General features: G+C 43.3%; 1 protein-coding gene across 3 annotated transcripts in view; it reads left to right on the top strand.

Annotated features, from left to right (window-relative positions):
- Window positions 1-18,819, top strand: part of zfhx3b (zinc finger homeobox 3b) — a 137,355-nt gene that overhangs the window by 99,321 nt on the left and 19,215 nt on the right. For all 3 annotated transcript variants that reach the window (XM_008289227.1, XM_008289228.1, XM_008289229.1), the window contains exon 6: window positions 11,209-11,316. In XM_008289227.1, the coding sequence (XP_008287449.1) occupies window positions 11,209-11,316 (108 nt within the window). The remainder of the gene's footprint in view (window positions 1-11,208; window positions 11,317-18,819) is intronic.

Genomic DNA, 18,819 nt, shown 5'->3' with positions numbered 1-18,819 from the left:
GCACCCAAACACAAACCACTGAGATGAATAATTAATTTTGTACCTTATTGGGCTCTCACCCCTAACTCTCCAACCTCTGGCTAATGAGTGAGAAGAGTCTTTTGCAGCGAGGACAATAACAACAGCCATTATAAAAACAACAGCAACACTAACAACCACACATGCATACAATGGAAATGCAAGATATGCGGCGTAGCGCGGTACCAATTTAGCAGCAGCAGGCCAGGTCTCCGTAGGGGAGAGGTTGTTAATCCCTGACCATGCCGTAGAGAGGCAAGGGACTCCACAACTCAGACCTGTTCATTTCCATAACTATATGCACAGTCAGCATTAAACGTAGGAGGAGGAGGAGGAGGAGGAGGAGGAGGGCAGCAAAAACCCAATGTTTTACAAATGCTGCAGTTGTGATCCTCAGACCATTAGCAATTTCCTGTAAAAAGTTAAAGTCACCTTAAAATATGTGATGCCATATCATCATCATATTCTGTAAATGTGCATAAATTGGCGTTGAGTGGAGTCCGCTGATGGGCCGACCAGGTACCGGGCCGACCAGGTACCGGGCCGACCAGGTACCACGCCTTAATGCCAGCTCTGCTCTCCCCTCTTAATCCCTCCTGGCATCAAGTCACCCCACCATTCATACCTGTTCGCTCTGCACAAAATGGATGCTGCAAAGCTATTTAATTGGCCTCCACTTCAGAATCCAAGGACATATGAAACGTCTCTTTAATAATATCTCTCCCCCCCTACAGAACTGTTCTTAACAGTGTTTGGAAGGAGCGTAGCTTTCGGTAAATGGGTGTCTCGTGTAGCCTGTGGACATCACACAGTCTTGGTTGCACATCCGAAAAATCTCTTGGCCTCAGTGATTGCTACTGGGATGTTATGGGTTTTACTTTTTTAGCAATGTTACAAGGACAGTATCAGACACTGGTAGTCATTTCAGTTATTTTAGAACAGCTGGCCCGTGTTTTGGCCACATCATCAGTTCCATTTTTTTTTTTCTCCTTTCCTGTCTCGTCTTCTCCCTCTCCTGTGGCTGAGCCAAAGATAACTGAGTAGCAGTGTTTGACTGTAATCACTCCAAGTCTCCTTCTCTGGAGAGCAGCACAGCGGGCAGCACAGTTCCACCCCTCTAGGAGCTTTCAGCCCACTTTCTCAGTATTATGACTTGTTCACGAAGAATCAGGCGAAGCCAAGTTTGCTTACATGCGTGTAACGCACGAGCACACCCGCTTAGACTGAACGTCGTCGCGTTACCTCGGGGTGGATCTGTGTTCAAATAATCAACAATAATCAAACTGTGGTTAGGAAGGGAGAAAATCTGAACCGTTCCGAGAAAGTCCAATCAACCAGAAGCAGCCATTTGAATAAAGTTTACAGTAAAAACAGAAGCCCTCATGCAGGTGAACTGTGTAGGCCCGCTCTGCAAAGTGTCACTCGGAGGCATTTTGAATCTCAGGTAAAATTGAAAGCCCAAAGCAATTTGGCATGCTGATTAGGCTGCGACTAACGCGGGCTGGACATGTATTAGAAAGATAACTAAATGATGGTTGAGTTGGCGCGTTGCATCCCCTCATCTGGCTCTGAGTCTATTTTGTAATTAAGGCTGTAAGGTGTGTGCATAATCAAATAAATAAATAAAAAACGCCGCCAGAATTATGTGATAATAAATTAATACATTACAAGAAGTGAATAAAGAAGCAGCTAATTGCGTGAGATGAGTCTTTTTCATTAGCCTTTTGAGAGGAAATTTCATTATATGCATCACGAGCCATACTGCCAGATGAAATCCAGTCTTAAAAGTATGCAAATAAGGATAAAGTATTATGTTAGGGGAACCGTAGGAGTCGTAACACTGCATTTGAATAGAGGTGTAGTTGTGGTTTTGTTATCTAGTTTTGATATAGTTTTCATTTAACCTCTCTTGGCGGGAACAAAGAGGACGACGTTGTATCTGTAAAGAGAAATGCCTGATTGCTCAGAGAGGTGCAGACCGCCGCCTCTGGGCTCTGTGTGTGTTTGAGGCTTTGGAGCTTCTCTGTCGGCCTTTTTGGGAGATTTAAAAACACACACTTGTCTATGAGTGATTTCATTCTGGACTGTGACATAACCTCACTAAAATATGTACATACCACCTTTGATAATCACATATTATGACATGAAAGGTTTATAAAAGAGCAATAAGGGGGATCTGTGATGCTACTTTTACTCCCAAATGGAAATATTTGTTTTACCATAAATATAAAATACACTATTTTTTTGATTTTTATTTTCTTGTAGCTGCTGTTGCAAGCAAAAAATTAAACTTTCCGTCGCTTCCCTACTTTGTGTTCCTGTGCCTCCTGCGTCTCCCCACTGTCCCTATCAATAATGGCAGAAAAGGCACAAAAAAAAAAGTAACTTGTTTAATGCATCTCCCATAATTGCACCGCAAAGTTGGTTGATTATTTTGTACATAATTACAGTGGAAAACAACCTGCCTATTAAGCATTTAATGGCAGTAATACAGAAAGCAATTACCATTACTTTGCTGCTCACACAGAAAATAAAGATTTCTCTAAATTAAAAGGATCCTCAGACTACAACTAAGGCTAATTGTGTGGGGTCTTGTACAGACATCCAGTTGTACGTCATTTGTAAGGGCTAAATGCTGATCAGTTAGGAAGGCCTTTACAAGCTGTGTCCTGAGTGTGTGTTTTTGGGACTGCTCTGCTGCCAGGGAGTCTGATAGCTCTTGAATTATTTATCTATCAGGCTGCTGGACGGTAGTCACGGCGACCTAGGCCCCATAGTGGTTGTCTGGCGACATCTCCCTTCAACAGTAGCCATTAACAGACAGGGGTAGGGGTGCTAATGAGCAGGGTGCAGCGTGCACGGGACCCGAGTTTCCAAACCCTCTTACTCTTTCTAGCATGCCGACCACGCCGAATAAAGACGCAGGAAAGATTTACAAAGATCTAAGTGCAGAACTTTTTAATTAGGTGAGGAAAAAAAAAAAAAAAAACGAGGGTTAGAAAAAGAAAAAGATTGAAAAAGAAAGATAGAAACAACCACCCGTTTTCCTATTAAGGAGAAATGTCAAGCGCGGTGGTGAAGCAATAGTCTGTGTGCATCCCTTTGTTGTCCTCCCTGACATTGAAGGCTAATTTTTCATGGTTATTTGAACTGGAAAATGAAAGAGAGGTTTGTGATTATTTCCTATAAATGACAACACAATCGCATTACGCTTCAGTACAAACACAGAGAGGATATTGCCTTTTCATATTTCATGTGAAAGTAATGGATGGGCTATGCAAAGAGGAACAGAAAGAAAGACAAATGGTGAAAGAAAGCTCCCTATGTTTGATTTGTATTAGAAAGTGAATGGATAGAGGTAGGGAGAGCTTTTTTCAATAAGTGCTAGCTCTCTCATGGATGTTTTAAAGTGCCTTTGCAGTGTAATCATTGGATTTCTTTAGCAATTAGCTATGAGCAACCAGCCGGGCGGTTGTTAGAGGAAAAGTTCCTCTAGCATATACACTGCAATCTGTACTGGAAAAATATATATCCATAGTAAGGTCCTCCCCCCACCAACACCCACATACTGGCTCCACGTATATCTGTACAGCCGTATGATGTAATAAATAAAAATAAGAGTAATAAATAAATAAGATGAAACGCTCCACCTCTCCTCTCAACTATCCTGAAACATCAGAACTTAGCGGGCCGGTAAACCTTTGAGAGCAAACACACATCAATGATACCCTATATTTTAAATAAAATTGATTAGCAAAATTGGTATTCATAACCTTGTCGGATTCTGTTTTATCTCCGCGTACGCTTTCATAAACAAACAGACGGTCAAGCCCAGGGCTGTGGATGGAGACAGGGAGGCAGGATGACCATAGAGAAGGATGGCAAACCAGCCCACTCTGGAGGGGCATGCTGAGAAATGTGTTTGTGTACTTTAAGTTTACAAAGATTGAAGAACTGGCAGGAAAGCCTCTGCCGGCAGGACTCATGTAAATAGGACCCATGTGGGAGCTATGAGCCGGACTCCTAACACGCGCCGGGGTAGGGGCTACATACATCCAACCATGGCAACATTGATTTTCTGAGCTAATACCTCCACAGAACAGTCCACAGGCAGATGGAAGCACTACAAAGATATGCAAATGGTACATTCGATAAATCGACAGACAGAGATCTTTTTCAGACAGTCCACTGTACTGGTCTGCAGCGCCTAAAAGGAGAGATAAACAGATAAGTACCTGTTAATGGACACACACACACACACACACACACACACACACAGACAGACAAGCGTGCACACTCAGAAAAACATACAAGCACCTGCCCGTTACCTGGGAAAACTTAGATCGATAATAGAATTTCATGTTAAGCAGAAGTGCTTCAGAAAAGCACATCAAATAAACGCTGGGACTATCCGGCATTAGCTTTTAATATGAAAATCCTATTTTTAATGTGGCACGCTATATTTTTAATTTCCAAGGTTTTTCTTCAAGAAGGCTTTTTTTTTTTCGCGCGGTATCTTGTGTTTAATAACCAAACAAACTGCGGGTATAGTCATATTCAGTGCGCTTATTAGTCAGATATGAAACAAAAGCTGCTGGGTGTATGTCATATATAATAGATGTGGGCTGTCTTGTTAAGCCCAGCAGGCTGTATGTGGCTGTGTCTCTGCGGAGAAAGGCTCTGAAGCTCACTGTACCTGGTAATTAAAGAGAGTTTGTGGCAAAAGCCAAACATCAGGAGAGATGAGCTATGAACAAAAGAGCTGTGACAGTTTCAGGTTATGTGATTTTTTGTGTCCCTTTTTGCCAAATGAAAAATCAATACATTTTCCGGGTTATACATATTCAGAGTGTCCACCGTGCTTCCGCCCTGATGGAGAGAGGGGCGGGTGGAGGGGGGGAGGACTGTGGGCGAGAGAGTGTGGTGAGGCGGGTGGAGGGGGGAGAGAGAGAGTCGCCTGTTCGCCTGTCATAACTGTACCATCGCATTTTCCAACCCAGTGGTGAATATTTCAGAGTTGATGTGATTGCCCTTCATGACAGCGGTGATGCTTTTTTTTTTTTTTTTTCTCCCCCCCCTTTTTTTTTTTTTTCCAGACACCCCTTCAGCCACCCCCGCACTCTCCGTCAACCCACCCCAATTCTGTTTGGTCCCTTTGAATAGCTGCAACTAGGTGAAGGCATTGTATTGTGTGGAAAAAGAGAGAGGGGGGGGTAAAAAAAAAAAAAAAAAGATGCATTAATAAAAGGAGGTTGATTTAAGAGAAGGCAGCGGTGGAAGACGATAAGCATAAATGCATGGCGGGGGGTGGCAGCGGCAGAGAGGCAGAGTGACTCTTTGTGCAGGACAATGTCCCTCAGGCAGAGTAGATGGAAGAGCACGGCCCAGTGATGCTTTTGCCCCCTATCCAGGCTTTTAGCCCACCGTCCTAGCAGGGAAAAGTACAGCCCGCATCTTGCATTGTGGACGTAATACGTGTGAGTTAGCAGCCATCTTCTCGGGCATTCAAGGAACTCACTGTGGTGTGTATGCATGTGTGTGCATGTGCATCAGACGGGGCAGAAGAGTGAGCAGTCCCTGAATGCTCAGTCCCTGTGTAGCCACATTAACCTAGATCCTCCTCTCCTTCATCACTCAAGTAAAACACAAAGAGAAAAGAAGTGGAGCAGCACTCACTTATCCACTTTATTTGTAATGTATCTAAACATGCCATTATCATGAGAAGTATTTCTAATTAGTGTGATTTCCCAGGAGATAACACTTTAGGGAAAATATTTAATACGTTACACGGTGCTCAGTAACAGTTCCTAATTTATTAAGAGCGCAAAAAAAGGAAAAAAAAGCAGTGAAATTAACCACTTTTACTGCATTTTTGTGTCTTTTTTTTTTTAACTTGGAAAAACATTTGTGACCTGAATACATTAAAAAACATGTCCGGTGACTTTGAAATGCAAGAGGGATCAAATTAGGTGTTTTGTGGAGGACCTATGGGCTGGTCTGATGAGGTTGGAGGAGGATGGTGCTGGTGGTGGTGATGGGGGGAGTTTCTGCTGCGATATTGTTCTAAGGCAGTATGAGCCATCACTGCTGTTTGTGATTAACTTGCTGTTTAAAGTTTTTTTTAGTTATTAGCTGCCCCCCTGCACCCTTCCTCTATCTCCTGCACCTCCTCCCTCCCTCCGTCCGTCCTCACCGCTGCCCTCAGCCCCCTCGGAGACACAAAGTATTCATTCACATTTAGATCCTGAGGTCACAGCAGGGCCAGCAGGGAGAGGCCAGCGAGTCCCCCCGTAGACAGGTCAGGAATCTAGCACGTAACTCCGACCAGCGGCGCTGAGGTAGCTTGCTCTTCTTTCCTTTTCAAAATGTGAAAGTGTGTGGGAGAGGGAGAGGGAGAGTGAGAGCATGAGTGAGGCAAAAAAAAAAACTGATGTACTCTCATTTTGTGTGTCTAGTGTTTGCTGAATTTCCTGACACCTCACTACATTGATCCTGATGTGTACTAATGTGCATTTTTACTCCACTTTCTGCAGCTATAAGGTCCATACAAATGAGCACAACTTTCTACGGTTTCAGGTTTTATGCATGGCGGTGTCATTACGGTCGCTGATGACACGACGTTGTGGTTTATCGGTTGTTTGTGAGCAAAAAAAAAAAGCCCCCCCCTACTCTTCTCTTGTCTCTTGGCTGGGGTTGTGGGCATGTTTTGCTCAGTTGTGGTTTTATGAGGTGTAGCTTGCGAGGGACGTAAGGGGAGAGCTTCTGTGAGAAGGGGAGGGTGGTGGGTGGGAGTGTTTTCCTGTGTGTTGTGCTTTTAAAGGGGGTCTCGCGTATGGGGGCGCAGAGGTGCTGATATGAGGAGCGGACAATGCATGAAAGCCCTCAGCATGGGTCCTGTGTCTCATTGTCCCCGTGGTACCCTCCTGTCACTTTCATTTTGCGCCCTCTAGTCCAGAGTCAGGCCAACTTTGATATAAGGAAGGGGTGCAAGGGATGATGGGGGAGCAGGAGGGGGATTTTTTTTTTTTAAAAAAGGAGAGGTAGGGGAGAAAGATAGAGTCTGTGAAGTGTGAAATAAGATTGCTTTTTATCCGACAGTGCAGCGCTAAAGAAAAGGAAGCTGTCCGGCCCTGGATAAAGCAGGGGGGGAAGCTCACCTCTCTGATTTACAGTGCGCTCCTGTGACACCTGGTTAAAATGATAACAACAGCCTCAATAATCATAATGAGAGTAATGAGAGCTTAGACACACAGCTCCACACAAGAGCCCAGAGAGTAGCAGAGCTCAACCCTCGCTCCCAGCACTTGAGAGCCGGCGAGAGGGAGAAGCTCGGCTCAGCCCCCGCGCTGGTTCTCCACAACTTACGAAAGCCGAGATAGATAAGACAGCGTTGTTGACTGAGATACTGTATATGCAACAACAACAACAACAACAACAAAAAGAGCAGCCTGTCACTGCTGTCTGAGGAACACTGGAGCCATTCTCAGGTAGGACCGCGATTCTGTACTTTAAGAAAAGGCAGTTATCATCACAGCAGTATATTCTGCTGAGGCCGAGGATGGAGGAGGAGCCTGACCTAGTGAAAGATATCTAGAGTGACTATTATTACTTGCTGCTGCTCTTCTCTACAGTCTGGGAAGGAATACTGGAAAGTGCAGTGGTTACCATCAATTATTTATTTGGCCGTTTGTGCTTGTCAGTCTGATTAGCATTAGTGTAATCACTGCTCTTCAGGGGGAAGGAAGGCTGCTCTCTCTCATCTGAAGGTAATCTTGCCATTTTCAGTGTCTCATCTCCACCGGACGGCTCTTGCATAGCATCTGCTTTTGTCATCTCCACATATTTCTTCCCTTTTCCTTCTTCCCCGTGTCTCTCTGTCTGTTGCTGCTCGGCCCCGTCCCTCCCCTCCTCCCCACCACCTCCTCCTCCCCCCCTGCACCTCATTAATGTGTGTGAGCAAGTTGCTCTCTCCCAGCTTGTATAGAGTGACACCTATGGGTCTGATTAAGCCTCTGCACTCACTGGCAAAACACAAGAGGGGAAGACCGCTAAGCGCCTCGGTGGTGTACGAGTGTGTGCGTACGTACGTCTGCGAGCGTGTGTGTGTGTTGTGTGTGTGTGTGTGTGTGAGATGCTGGAACAGAGAGCCCATGAACTGTCCCCACTGAGTGACTGGCAGAGCAAAGCTGATATTTATATGCTCAGAACAGATGAGTGTAATCTCTGTGTCGGCAATGGGCTTATTCAGCTTGCATGATTAGATTAATGGAACTGTTTCATATCATTGTATTAGGATGGTTAATGAAGACAATTAATTAGAAGACAACCTTCAGGCTATTGTCCTTTACATCTCTCAGATTTGGGTTAGAAATGGCCTGCTGCCATAGCTTTGAGTGTTTCTCCTAATCTATTTTCTGAGTTAATCTACGGCTACAGTTTTAGTGTCTCCTCCATTTGCATCCTACTCTTAGGCCACTCATGACCTTTCATTAATTATAGTCGGCCCGGCTTTAATCATTCTGTAATACTGTTGTAGATGAGACGAGAAATAGGCAAAGCCATTTGGCACTTAAAGATGTAACGGTGCTCCTGGAATTAAATGTCTGCATTTCTGCATAAATTATGGATGGGGCTCTGCGTTGCGTGTGCTAGAAGTGTCACGTATGTTGATTAAACATCTAGAAAGAGAAGTATAGAAAACATGAGTTAAAAAAAAAAATAGGAGCGCACACGTGTGCATGTACAGTAAGCGTGCAGGACGCTGGGGGTGGGTACAAGGAGGCTGATAGCATTAGAATGCTGGCTGCCTATCACAGTAATGTTTAAGCACAACCTGTGTGTGTGTGTGTGTGTTAATGTGTAGGTGGGGAATTAGTCTCACTACAAGTGTCACATAGCTAAGAAATGACACCTTGCCCCGTTTTTTTAAAGGTGAAAAAATTTACCTGGGGATTATTTTGTAATCTGAGCACCTATGCAGCTGTACAGTATCCTAATTCTCGCACAGTTGTGGAGATTTATGCAGGCAGGAGTTAGATGGGATTTTGGGACTCTACAGCAGATGTCTAGTTTTTTTTTTTTTTTTTTCTGGGAGTGTTTTGAGATCAACCTCACCAGCATGGGATGGGCTGCACTGGATGGAATTCATAGGTTGCCTTGGAAACATAATAGAAACTTGTTTTAAAATGAACTAAAAAAAAAAAAAGCATTTGCGTGTGAGATCTAAGGTACACTCAAATATGCTTTTTACTAGGAGCCAGTCATCCCTTTTAAATAAATATCTGTATTTAAATGCGGGATCACTTGGATCACAGGATTGGCTTTTAGCTGTAATGTGTTACAACAAAATCCATACACCTATCACTCTGCTCAGACAGCTGTTTCCTGCAACAGCTGTATCAGCAGGCAGGCGATGGAGGACACTGCTCCTGTCTCGCTAGTTGTACAAAGGTGCTCTCCATTGACTTTGATTTTCTATTTCTTTCTTCCTCTTGTAAAAAAATAAAATAACACAATAACCCCTCGTTCATAAGCACACATCTGTGTCTAGAATAACACAACACTGTTATGGTAATAAACGCCTCCTGTGATTTTAAAGCTATAGTGTGCAACCCTTAAACAAAGAAGATCGTTTTAAATACGCTACGAGAATTGCAAAATAGGCGTTAGATACTGGTAAATGTCCAACCTTTTTCTTTTAAGCTACTGAGGAGGAGACACACACACATACACGGCGGGGAATGAAATGTCAAATAACAAAACATTAATTTCCTTTTAATGTATTTTTCATTTATAAACATGACTTATTTGCACGACACGTTTCCATTTCCTCATTCGGCAGAAACAAGGAAAAAAAACCCGAGATGCTCCTGAATATTTTATTTACGAGTAAGAATTGTCCTCAGGACTGTGAGGATAGCCATGTGATTGTTCAGAGTGTGTCTGTGTGATAATGACACACACCAGAGTCTGAGCGTATGATGTCAACTGCGTGTTCAGTGTATGCAGTGTTTCGTAACTGACGGGATAAACAGCGAGTGCCGGGGATAATGTAACGTCATAAAAGTGGTTTTGGCTGTGGGTAGTCATGTGGTGAGCTAAGATTGGATGTGTGATGACTGCAGGGCTGAATACTTGAACAGGATATTTCAGTAGCTGTTGTAGCTTTGTCAATATATCAATAGCTCATAGAGTAGAGACCTAAGCATGAAAGCATTTTCAAAAGAGCATTTAAGTACATTTGCTGAGAATTAGCTGACTTGTGTAATAACTGATAGGGCCTATTGACTGCGGCCTAGTTTACTGTTGTCAAATCAATGCTATTGCATGCAAGTCCCACTACTTTTAAACAAACTTAACAGGCAGAGGGGATGTTCAGGGGGCACTGGAGGGAAATAAACAAGATTGATGCCCTTTTTATTATCTGTTTTTGCTATCTTTTCCTCTGTGTGTTACTTACAAATGGCGTTATTGGATATCCATTGTTTGGACTTCGATGCTCCTAAATGGCCTGATATATCGAGCTGAGGCTTTTAAGGTGGTTACATGGGATTTCTGCCTTTGACTTGGCATAAAAAATAAAATGAATTGTGGCTTTGAAAGTTTAAATATTTATGATTTTTTTTTTGTTTTTTTTTTGCGCCATAGTAGGATAGCAGAAGTGAAACGAGGTTTGTGTTGGTAAGTAACCTAGCAGATTGCAGCGAGGGACCGTAAAGCGTGTGTGTTGTGTAAGAAACAGAACAGGGGCTTGTCTAATATAAGGTCTTTCTCTTGAAGGATGCTGCTCACACAATTATTTTTCCATCTGCCCACTTCAGGCCATATGTGTGCTTTTTTTTTATCCTGCAGTTAAGTCCACAAAACCACGTTTTGTATCATAGCTGTGAATACACAGATACAGCACAATAACAAGGAGAATTAATATGTGCCTTTTCCCCTCTTCCCTTATAATTCAAATCAGGGTTTTATAATTCGAGTCAAAATAAATTTCACAGTGATGATCAGACAGCACAGGACAGAAAGCAGAAAGCAGATTCTGCCCTCTTTGTCTGCTAGCCTTGCAACTGTGTGTCAGCAAATGTAATTGTTGCAAGCTCCTATAGAAAAAAACGCTGCCGTCCCTTTAAGTGCTTCCACCAATTCTGATGGCGTGGTGATTTACATATCCCGTTCTCCCTCCCCCTTCAGGAGAGCTGAGCGAGGATGTGGAGGCTGCTAGTGAGACCACCACAGACCAGGAGGACCAAACCAAAGACAGAGAAAGTGGGGGGGAGAAGGAGCTCACCAAAGGGACAGGTAAGGCCAATATTTACAGACATATTTAGGGATTACTAGTCACAGGAATCACGGGGGCCTTGCAGCTGAACGGTGCTGAACAACAGGCCTATTGTGGAATTAAATTAAACATATTTTACCAAAACATTGAGAGCCTTTTTTTTTTTTGAAAGCATTAAACACACTCTCTCAAAACTCCCTAATGTAGTTTTCTAAAGCTGCTCTTTCATGTTGCATGTTTCCAGGCCTGAAATCACATCAGATACAGTCAGGATGAACGTAGGTAGTATGTTCAGGGCGACATGTGACCCGTGTTTTGTTTTCAATCAACGGGTGATGTGAAGAGCACGGCTTGTATGTGCAACTCCAAACATGTGATAGCCCCCTTCTCAACTTTGTTGAACACACGAGAGCACGGACGACACTTACCTGCGTTTAATGCTGTCAGATCAGGACGGTTCTATCTGTGGTCCTCTGTAGTGACAGGTGGAGGTGGTGACTCCTAAGCAGGGGGTTGGGCTTAGCGTGGAGGGGGAGGAGCTTCAGGTGCAAAACAATCTCTGATCACGGGCCGGTCGGTTCAGTTTGAACATCTTTTGGAGATGTGCAGAGTTTCTCTTTTTTCTCCCCTGTTTGATGGATCGATTACCACACAGCATCCTGCACAGTGAAAACAGTTTAATGATCAAACCTTAAACTTTGCATCATGTTTGGGTGAAGCTGAGGGCTGCCTGTAAGGCCCCATGTGGTTTGGACCAGAAGGCCTGTGTGCAGTGGAAGATGGAGTGAACATCCAGTTGTTGAACTACTTGAGCAGGAACATTGTTTGTAATTGTTTTCAGATCACTGCTGTAGGAGTTAAATGAACGTCCTGAGCTTTTAAAGTATCCCCACAGATTGATATGAGAATGAATTAAGCATGATCTGAGTTTAGTTTGAACGTAGACTCGTGCCACACGGTGCATGATTCATCATTTTTGTTTTTGCTGATTATATTTAGATTTGTGGGGCAGCGTAAATGAAATTTTGCTTTAGTTTTTCTCTTTTTTTTTTTTAATGCACAATTTACTTTGCGTGTCTGTGTTAGCAAAACATTGCTGGCAGTTGAGACGTCTCTTATTCAACGGAGGAGATTTCTGATAATGATGACACTGAACGGTAACAGGCCTGGATAGATGCTTCTCACTTGTCTAACTTCTTGTGTTACTGCGGGATGTTTTGATTTACACTAGTCAGGTTAAAAGCTGGAAAACAATTCAGACCTTTTGCATACCTAAGTTTTTATAAAGTGCAGCAGCAAAAAAAAAGAAAAAAAAAAACTTCATCACAGTGTTTGAAGCCCAGCCTTTGTAAAATGTCTTTGATATTCGAACTTCTATTTTAAATGAGGCTGAGTTGTTTGTGCTCTTTGAAAGGGCGACACTCTTCTTTGATGGAAGAAATAATGATATGCATGCCTGACTGAATATGGCTAAAAGTATGTTTTAGCACATCAAAATAAAGCACTTTAAAAAGCATTAAAATGAGCTGGCCGATTAATAATTCACTCATACCTGTGGTGCACAGGAAGACGACTCCTCGCATTAGGATTCCTCCTTTTTGAAAGGCATGCAATTTGATACAAGCATATTCAGTTCCTTTCCTCCCCTCTGTCAGTCGCTAATCACCAAATAAGTGTGTTTCTGTGTTTTCACAAAGGAAATATGTGCTTGCATATGAAAAATTTACAGCTTCCCAGCAGCTTATTAGAAACGCTTAGTTAAAAATAGCATTGCATTAGGGAACCAGGTCTGAGGTTCTGTTTGATGTCAGTGAAAAGGTGGGTGGGTAGGATGGGGTGGTGGGTTCAAGGCTGTGTTGTCAGCGAAAGGTAGACAGCTGTAGTTTAATGGAAGGGTCTCTCTCTTTTTTTGCATTTCAAACTTTGTGTGATTGATGAACACAATGCCCAGTCAAAGCCAGCGTGGTGTCTTGTAGGGGAAGAAACAGCTTGTTTGGTGATCGTGTGAACATGTTGTACAGTAAACACATAGAATGATGTATATATTAAAATACAGTGTGTGTGTGTGTGTGTGTGTGTGTGTGTGTGTGTGTGTGTGTGTGAGGCTTTTGGCCAACCTGTTATTTCTATGAAAGGTGCTCAGTCCCCCCAACCGTCTGAGGCTGAGCTATTTCTAAGGTCCATCATTAGAACTACTGAAGTATTTCTTCTCATCGTTGTCATGTAGCTGTTGGAACAGAGCACAACATTGTTCCTTTACAAATGACAGTCACTGTCAGACAGACGGCATTAGCGAACGCAGAAAAAAGGCTTCCTCCTTTTTAAAGCCACTGTCAATCTTATTTTTCTCTTTCTTGTTCCACAGCTCCTCAGTATTCATTAAAATCATTTAGAGGTACATCAGAAGCCTTTGTAAAATGCATATGTATTCGGCATGTCATCTCGTGAAAGATGCCTTCATTATTCTGTTGTTTTTTTTTTTTATTTATCTCAGAGATAATACATATATGTGCGTGTAGAAGCATTGAGACATATGTAAATGTCACATGCTCCCAACGCTGCACACAATATGTGGGGCAACTTTTTTTTGTGATTATACAGTATATTATGTCAGGTATATATCCAGACATGAGAAATACTTACATTTAAAAGTAATGACAAGTGGAAGAGTAGAATTTTTTAATGTATTTGGACACTGATGTTCACGTTGGCAGCAGCCGCAACTGAATCATCCGGCGTGATTAGTAATTCAAAGGGTCATTTTTAATGCTAGGTATGAAATATGTATAAACGGATAGCCACGAGCCTCTTCTCCTCTCCTCTCACACTTTCCTCACCTAGCTGAGACAGCACCAGCTAAAGGGAAGAGTTTCTGCATAGGAACGGGATGCTCACCTTCATTAAAGCAGGTGGTGTATTTATGCAGCAGCCGAATGTATGGGAATGCAGCAAGGAGCGAAGGCAGGAGGGCGGCGGATGGCAGGAGAGGAGAGGAGGATTGTTAATACACCTGCAGACGTGGGTACAGCTGACATGTTTCACGTAAATGTATGGGACGTGTTGTACGGGGACGGGGGGGTATGTAGAGGTCAGAAAAGTGTAGTAGGATGGTGGTCCTCTGAAACTGATAAATAATTCTTTAACTTTTCTTACATTCAATTGGATGAAAATGTGTATTCGGACAGGTTTATCTGCATTCTGTGACCCGAAACACCTCAGAGACCAAACAGACTTATAAAAACTAAGGACAGCAAATGTTAAAGTCAGAGTTATATATATATATGCATATACAGTATTTGAGTGACCCACAGTTTAAGACAACCCTTGGCAGTTCTATAATATCTCACTCAAACGTGATCATATCCTTCCTTACCCATATATATTCATGTATAGGATTTGTTGTTTGTTATTTTGCCTCGGCTGACCAGGTAAACACAATTTGTGAATCTGCGTCCATTTGAGGATGTTTTTCAAACCCGCTGCTCGTTACTGTTGTTAAGTATGTAGGAGTATTTTGACAGAGTTTTGTGGAGCACCAATTAAAGATGACACGCAGGTTCCAATTTAGCATTCGATTAGCTGCTGCTGCTGCTGCTTGTGTGCAAATAGTTGTGATACTTTCCTGCTGCATCAAGCCCATAAACATATTTACTCACACACATTAGTCTCTTGTTTTGTTTTTTTTGTGCAGGAGGTGCCAAACCTGTGCTTTGTTCGATGCTTTTACGGGAGGTTTTCACGCAGATGTGTTAAAATATTGCTGCAAACTATTTTCAGTTAACTACTGACACTTAACCTGTGAAGCTGTGAGCAGCTCGATGTGCAAACAGGACTTCTACATGCTCCCTATCTACCTGCTTTTTTTGTGTGAATGTAAAGCAGATGCTGTCTTCCAGTCTGTCGGCTGCTGCTGCTGCATTTAATCTGTATAATGAACATGATGATTAGCATCCCCTAGACGCAGCTCTGTGGCATTGCAGTCTGCTCAGTTTTTTTTTTTTCATACTGCTCCATATTATGCAGTTAGTCTTGTGCTGTTGCTCATTCAGAAACAAACACAGCAAACGTTATAAATTGCTCTCCGTGTAACCGTGCAGAAACGTGGCCTTTAAATATTAACCGTGGTTGAAAGTTGAAATTGCACGCTTATGGTTAGTTACAATCAAATTATTCAAGTTTATGTTATTGTTGCTTTAAACCGGGAGACGTTCGGCGCGGCGGTGATTTGTTGGCGCTTTTAAACCCTAAGTAGGATGAGAAATCAGGAGACGGAGCAGCCAAACTGTTTACATATTCATATCACGTCCGTTCAGTGTTTGTCATCCCTCAAATTATAATTCCTTTTGTCTTTGAAGATAATAGGCCATAAATTGTCCTTGTTTGTGAGGCACCTCCCTGAAAGCTCAGTGTTTATGAGTTTTAGCACAGGCTGTCTAATAGCCTAGCACTAGCGCTGTGTCCTGTAAAGGTGAACAACTTGTCATCCTGTTGTTCGGTGGCCTATGGATTAATAACGCCTCAGCTAATTAATACCTCTTCTTAATTTCGGCTGCACCACACACGCCACGTCCACTCCCTTCTAATGCATGGATAAAGATTTATAAACAAATATATATGTAGTATCAGGTTTTTAGCTGAAGGATTCTATGTTCTTTTTATTATTTTATTCCTACAGAATAATTAATAAAGATGAAATGGAACACTGCCCTTTATTGCTTTGGGCTCTGACACCAGCTGTAGATTAAAAACCTGGATAGAAGTGAGGGAGGGGAAAGAAAAGACAATATTCAGGTATTGTTAGCATAGCACTAAAAGAAAATGACTTGTAGCACTGTGGGAGTTGAATCATCTCCATATTAATGGCCAACTTGCCGAGGGGACAGAGGTGAGGCTTTTCTGCGGCGCGAGGAGCAGAGGGGGAGTCGGAGGGTCTCGGCAGCGTGAAGGTGAAAGGTTTCCGAGAGTCGGGGATCAGAGGAGACGCCAGAAAATGTGCCGACTGAGGATCCTCGAGTTTTGCGGACTAACTGTCGGATGAATTTAAGTTTGGCGTGATTGGCAGGTTGCTGCTCTTCTGGGCAAAGTGACAGTAAAGTTCTACGGGCTCGCTGGCATGGACAGAATGGATGTTTTGTTTTTTTTACAATCTTGAAGCTGCCGTGGCGAGACAGGAGCTGTGATAATGAGAGAGGGGAGATAATGAGGACCTCATCGGGTCAGCAGGAGAGGAATTCCCCTCCAAAACACAGGAACTCTTATCTGTGGCGTCGTCTCCCACATCCTTACAGATTGTTTACTGTAACTTGAATATGGATAACCTTTCCCAAGGACAAACATTAACGGCAGCTGTGATTGCACTCCGGGAAAATTTCAATGGCAGATGACCCGTTGTGGTTAATTCAGTCTGTGCTGTGTCAGTCACTCTGTCCAGCAGCCATCTTTCTTTTCTTTTTTTTTTTTCCCCTTGAAAGCACAACAAGGCTGTGATTGCTCCAGAGACCAGTGCAGTGTGCTGACAGCCCCTTTGCTGCTTGAATAATACAGTCCAGCTATGGGGGAGAGACAAGGTGCCAAAGTCCAATTCACTTACGGGACTCGACAGCACAAAAGCCTCTGGTTTACGGAAAAGGGGCATGAATTAATAATCACCTAATTGACTCTTAGGGTTTTTCCCTCCACTCTTGCTCTGCCTTTTGTGCTTTCAAACAAAAGCCCACCCTATGTATCTGTCAGAAGATGTTTGGTGTGGATGGGGGATCTGTGTCTAAAGACCGGCCAAGAGAGGTCGGGGTAAGAGACGGACTCCCGGCAGACATTAGGGCCACTGACGGATCCGTAGTCGTGACTGTGCAGGACTCTGTGTGTGAATGGGATTGTCGATGTAACCGACCGCTGAGGTTTAAATACAGAAACATACTGTAGTTTTATTCTTTAAAAGCCATTTCCCGCTCCTAAAAGTTCCATTACAGCCGTTCGGGACCCACTGATGATAACTTCAAGAATAACTTTCTACAATAACTGCAATGTTGTATATTTAAAAGCAAAAAGCACAGAATCTTCTTCTTTTTAAAAAAAAAAAATAATCAACTTTCACACTTTTTGATTGTGTTTACCCCAACGTTCTCTCAATTACCCCCACCGGGACAACACCTGAAAGCAAACCTAGACTCTACCTCGACTTGTTGTCAGTGATTCTCCACATCCGTAGCGTATCCCACCGGGGACTGTTCTTTTTCGGTTCTTTCTCGCACCGTTCCTCTGATAGTCGTACATCCTGTTCCATCAGGACGCAATGTTTCGCTCATTGGTTCTGATCACCTGTTCACAGAGCAGACCCACATCTCCGCTCGGACAACGGCGTCCAATCTGACACGTTCGCAACACCGGGAAAAGAAACCGTTTTTATCTCTATTTCGACTTCAGTTATTTTTTTCATCACCCTTGACAAGAAAAAAGAAGCAGGATACAGTAGTTGGATGTTAGTCATGGTGCCGGTGATGGTGTCGGGGTGTGCTATCCTTAACAGAACGCGATTGATCAGATTTATGGAGTCCTAATTGGCCGTGACGAGGCAGACTGCATCGGAGTGAACCTCCATCTGCCCCGGCCTCTCCTCGTTTTTCCTCTTTCACACGCACATAAACATCCGAGCGGCTGAACTAGAAAGCGGGTTTCGGCCACTTCTGCCGCAGCTCTCCGGTGTCTTAGCGTAAACAGCCACTTGTTTCACCTCTTCTGGTGCTAATTGAGGAGTCGTGGAATGTACTTTTAATCAGCTATGTTTGTCCTCTTAATCATGAGGCTGAGAGGATGCTTGGTGCTTAATCCATGGTTACTTTCTGTACTGTATGTATGCACTTTGGAGCTGAGAGTTTTTCTTCCCCCCACATTTAAGCTCAAGTAATTCCCAGCAAATTGCAATTACAACTATTTAAGTTCTATCGAGTGTTTGATTTGTTTTTGTTCTGTCCTTTTCCCGTGGTGTGGAGAAAAGTGGCTCCTTTCCTTCATTGCATGGGTGGAACATGTAAGAAGTCAAGGGGCTGCCTGCTGTGTTAATGTAGAGGTGCACAAGTTACTTAATTATGATGTGCAGCAGCGAAAATAGATGGCGTTCCTCAAGAAAAGGTACTAGGACCCCAAAACTTTGGACCCAAACAGGTCAGACTGCCGACATGTGAAGGTGAGACCACAGATGACCGCTCTGGTTTTCCCCTCGAGGGATGAGTTCAGGGGGGTAGGAGTAGGAGTGGACTGAAGTGGAGCCGAGGAGGAATTGGTGAGGACAGTGCCATGACTGAGAGGTTAATGTCAGGGAATGGGAGGTTCCTTTTGTTTAACATTCCCTTTGTTTATTGGCGGATGTGTTTAATAGGATTGACTGTGACTGGACCCTAATAGGGCCTCCATGGCCTGATCCCGGTGTCTCTGGGAGATCTTGCAGGCTGCTCTGTCCAAAGCCAGGTCCCCCACTGGGTAATCAGCTCAACTGCCCTCGTCCTGATTGGAGCTGACGTTTTAAT

The sequence above is a fragment of the Stegastes partitus genome, unplaced genomic scaffold (genome assembly GCF_000690725.1).
Source record: "Stegastes partitus isolate 25-593 unplaced genomic scaffold, Stegastes_partitus-1.0.2 Scaffold600, whole genome shotgun sequence".
NCBI classification, from domain to species: Eukaryota; Metazoa; Chordata; class Actinopteri; family Pomacentridae; genus Stegastes; species Stegastes partitus.
Note: the sequence above shows the minus strand (reverse complement) of the source record. Positions and strands in the feature narration are given on the sequence as shown.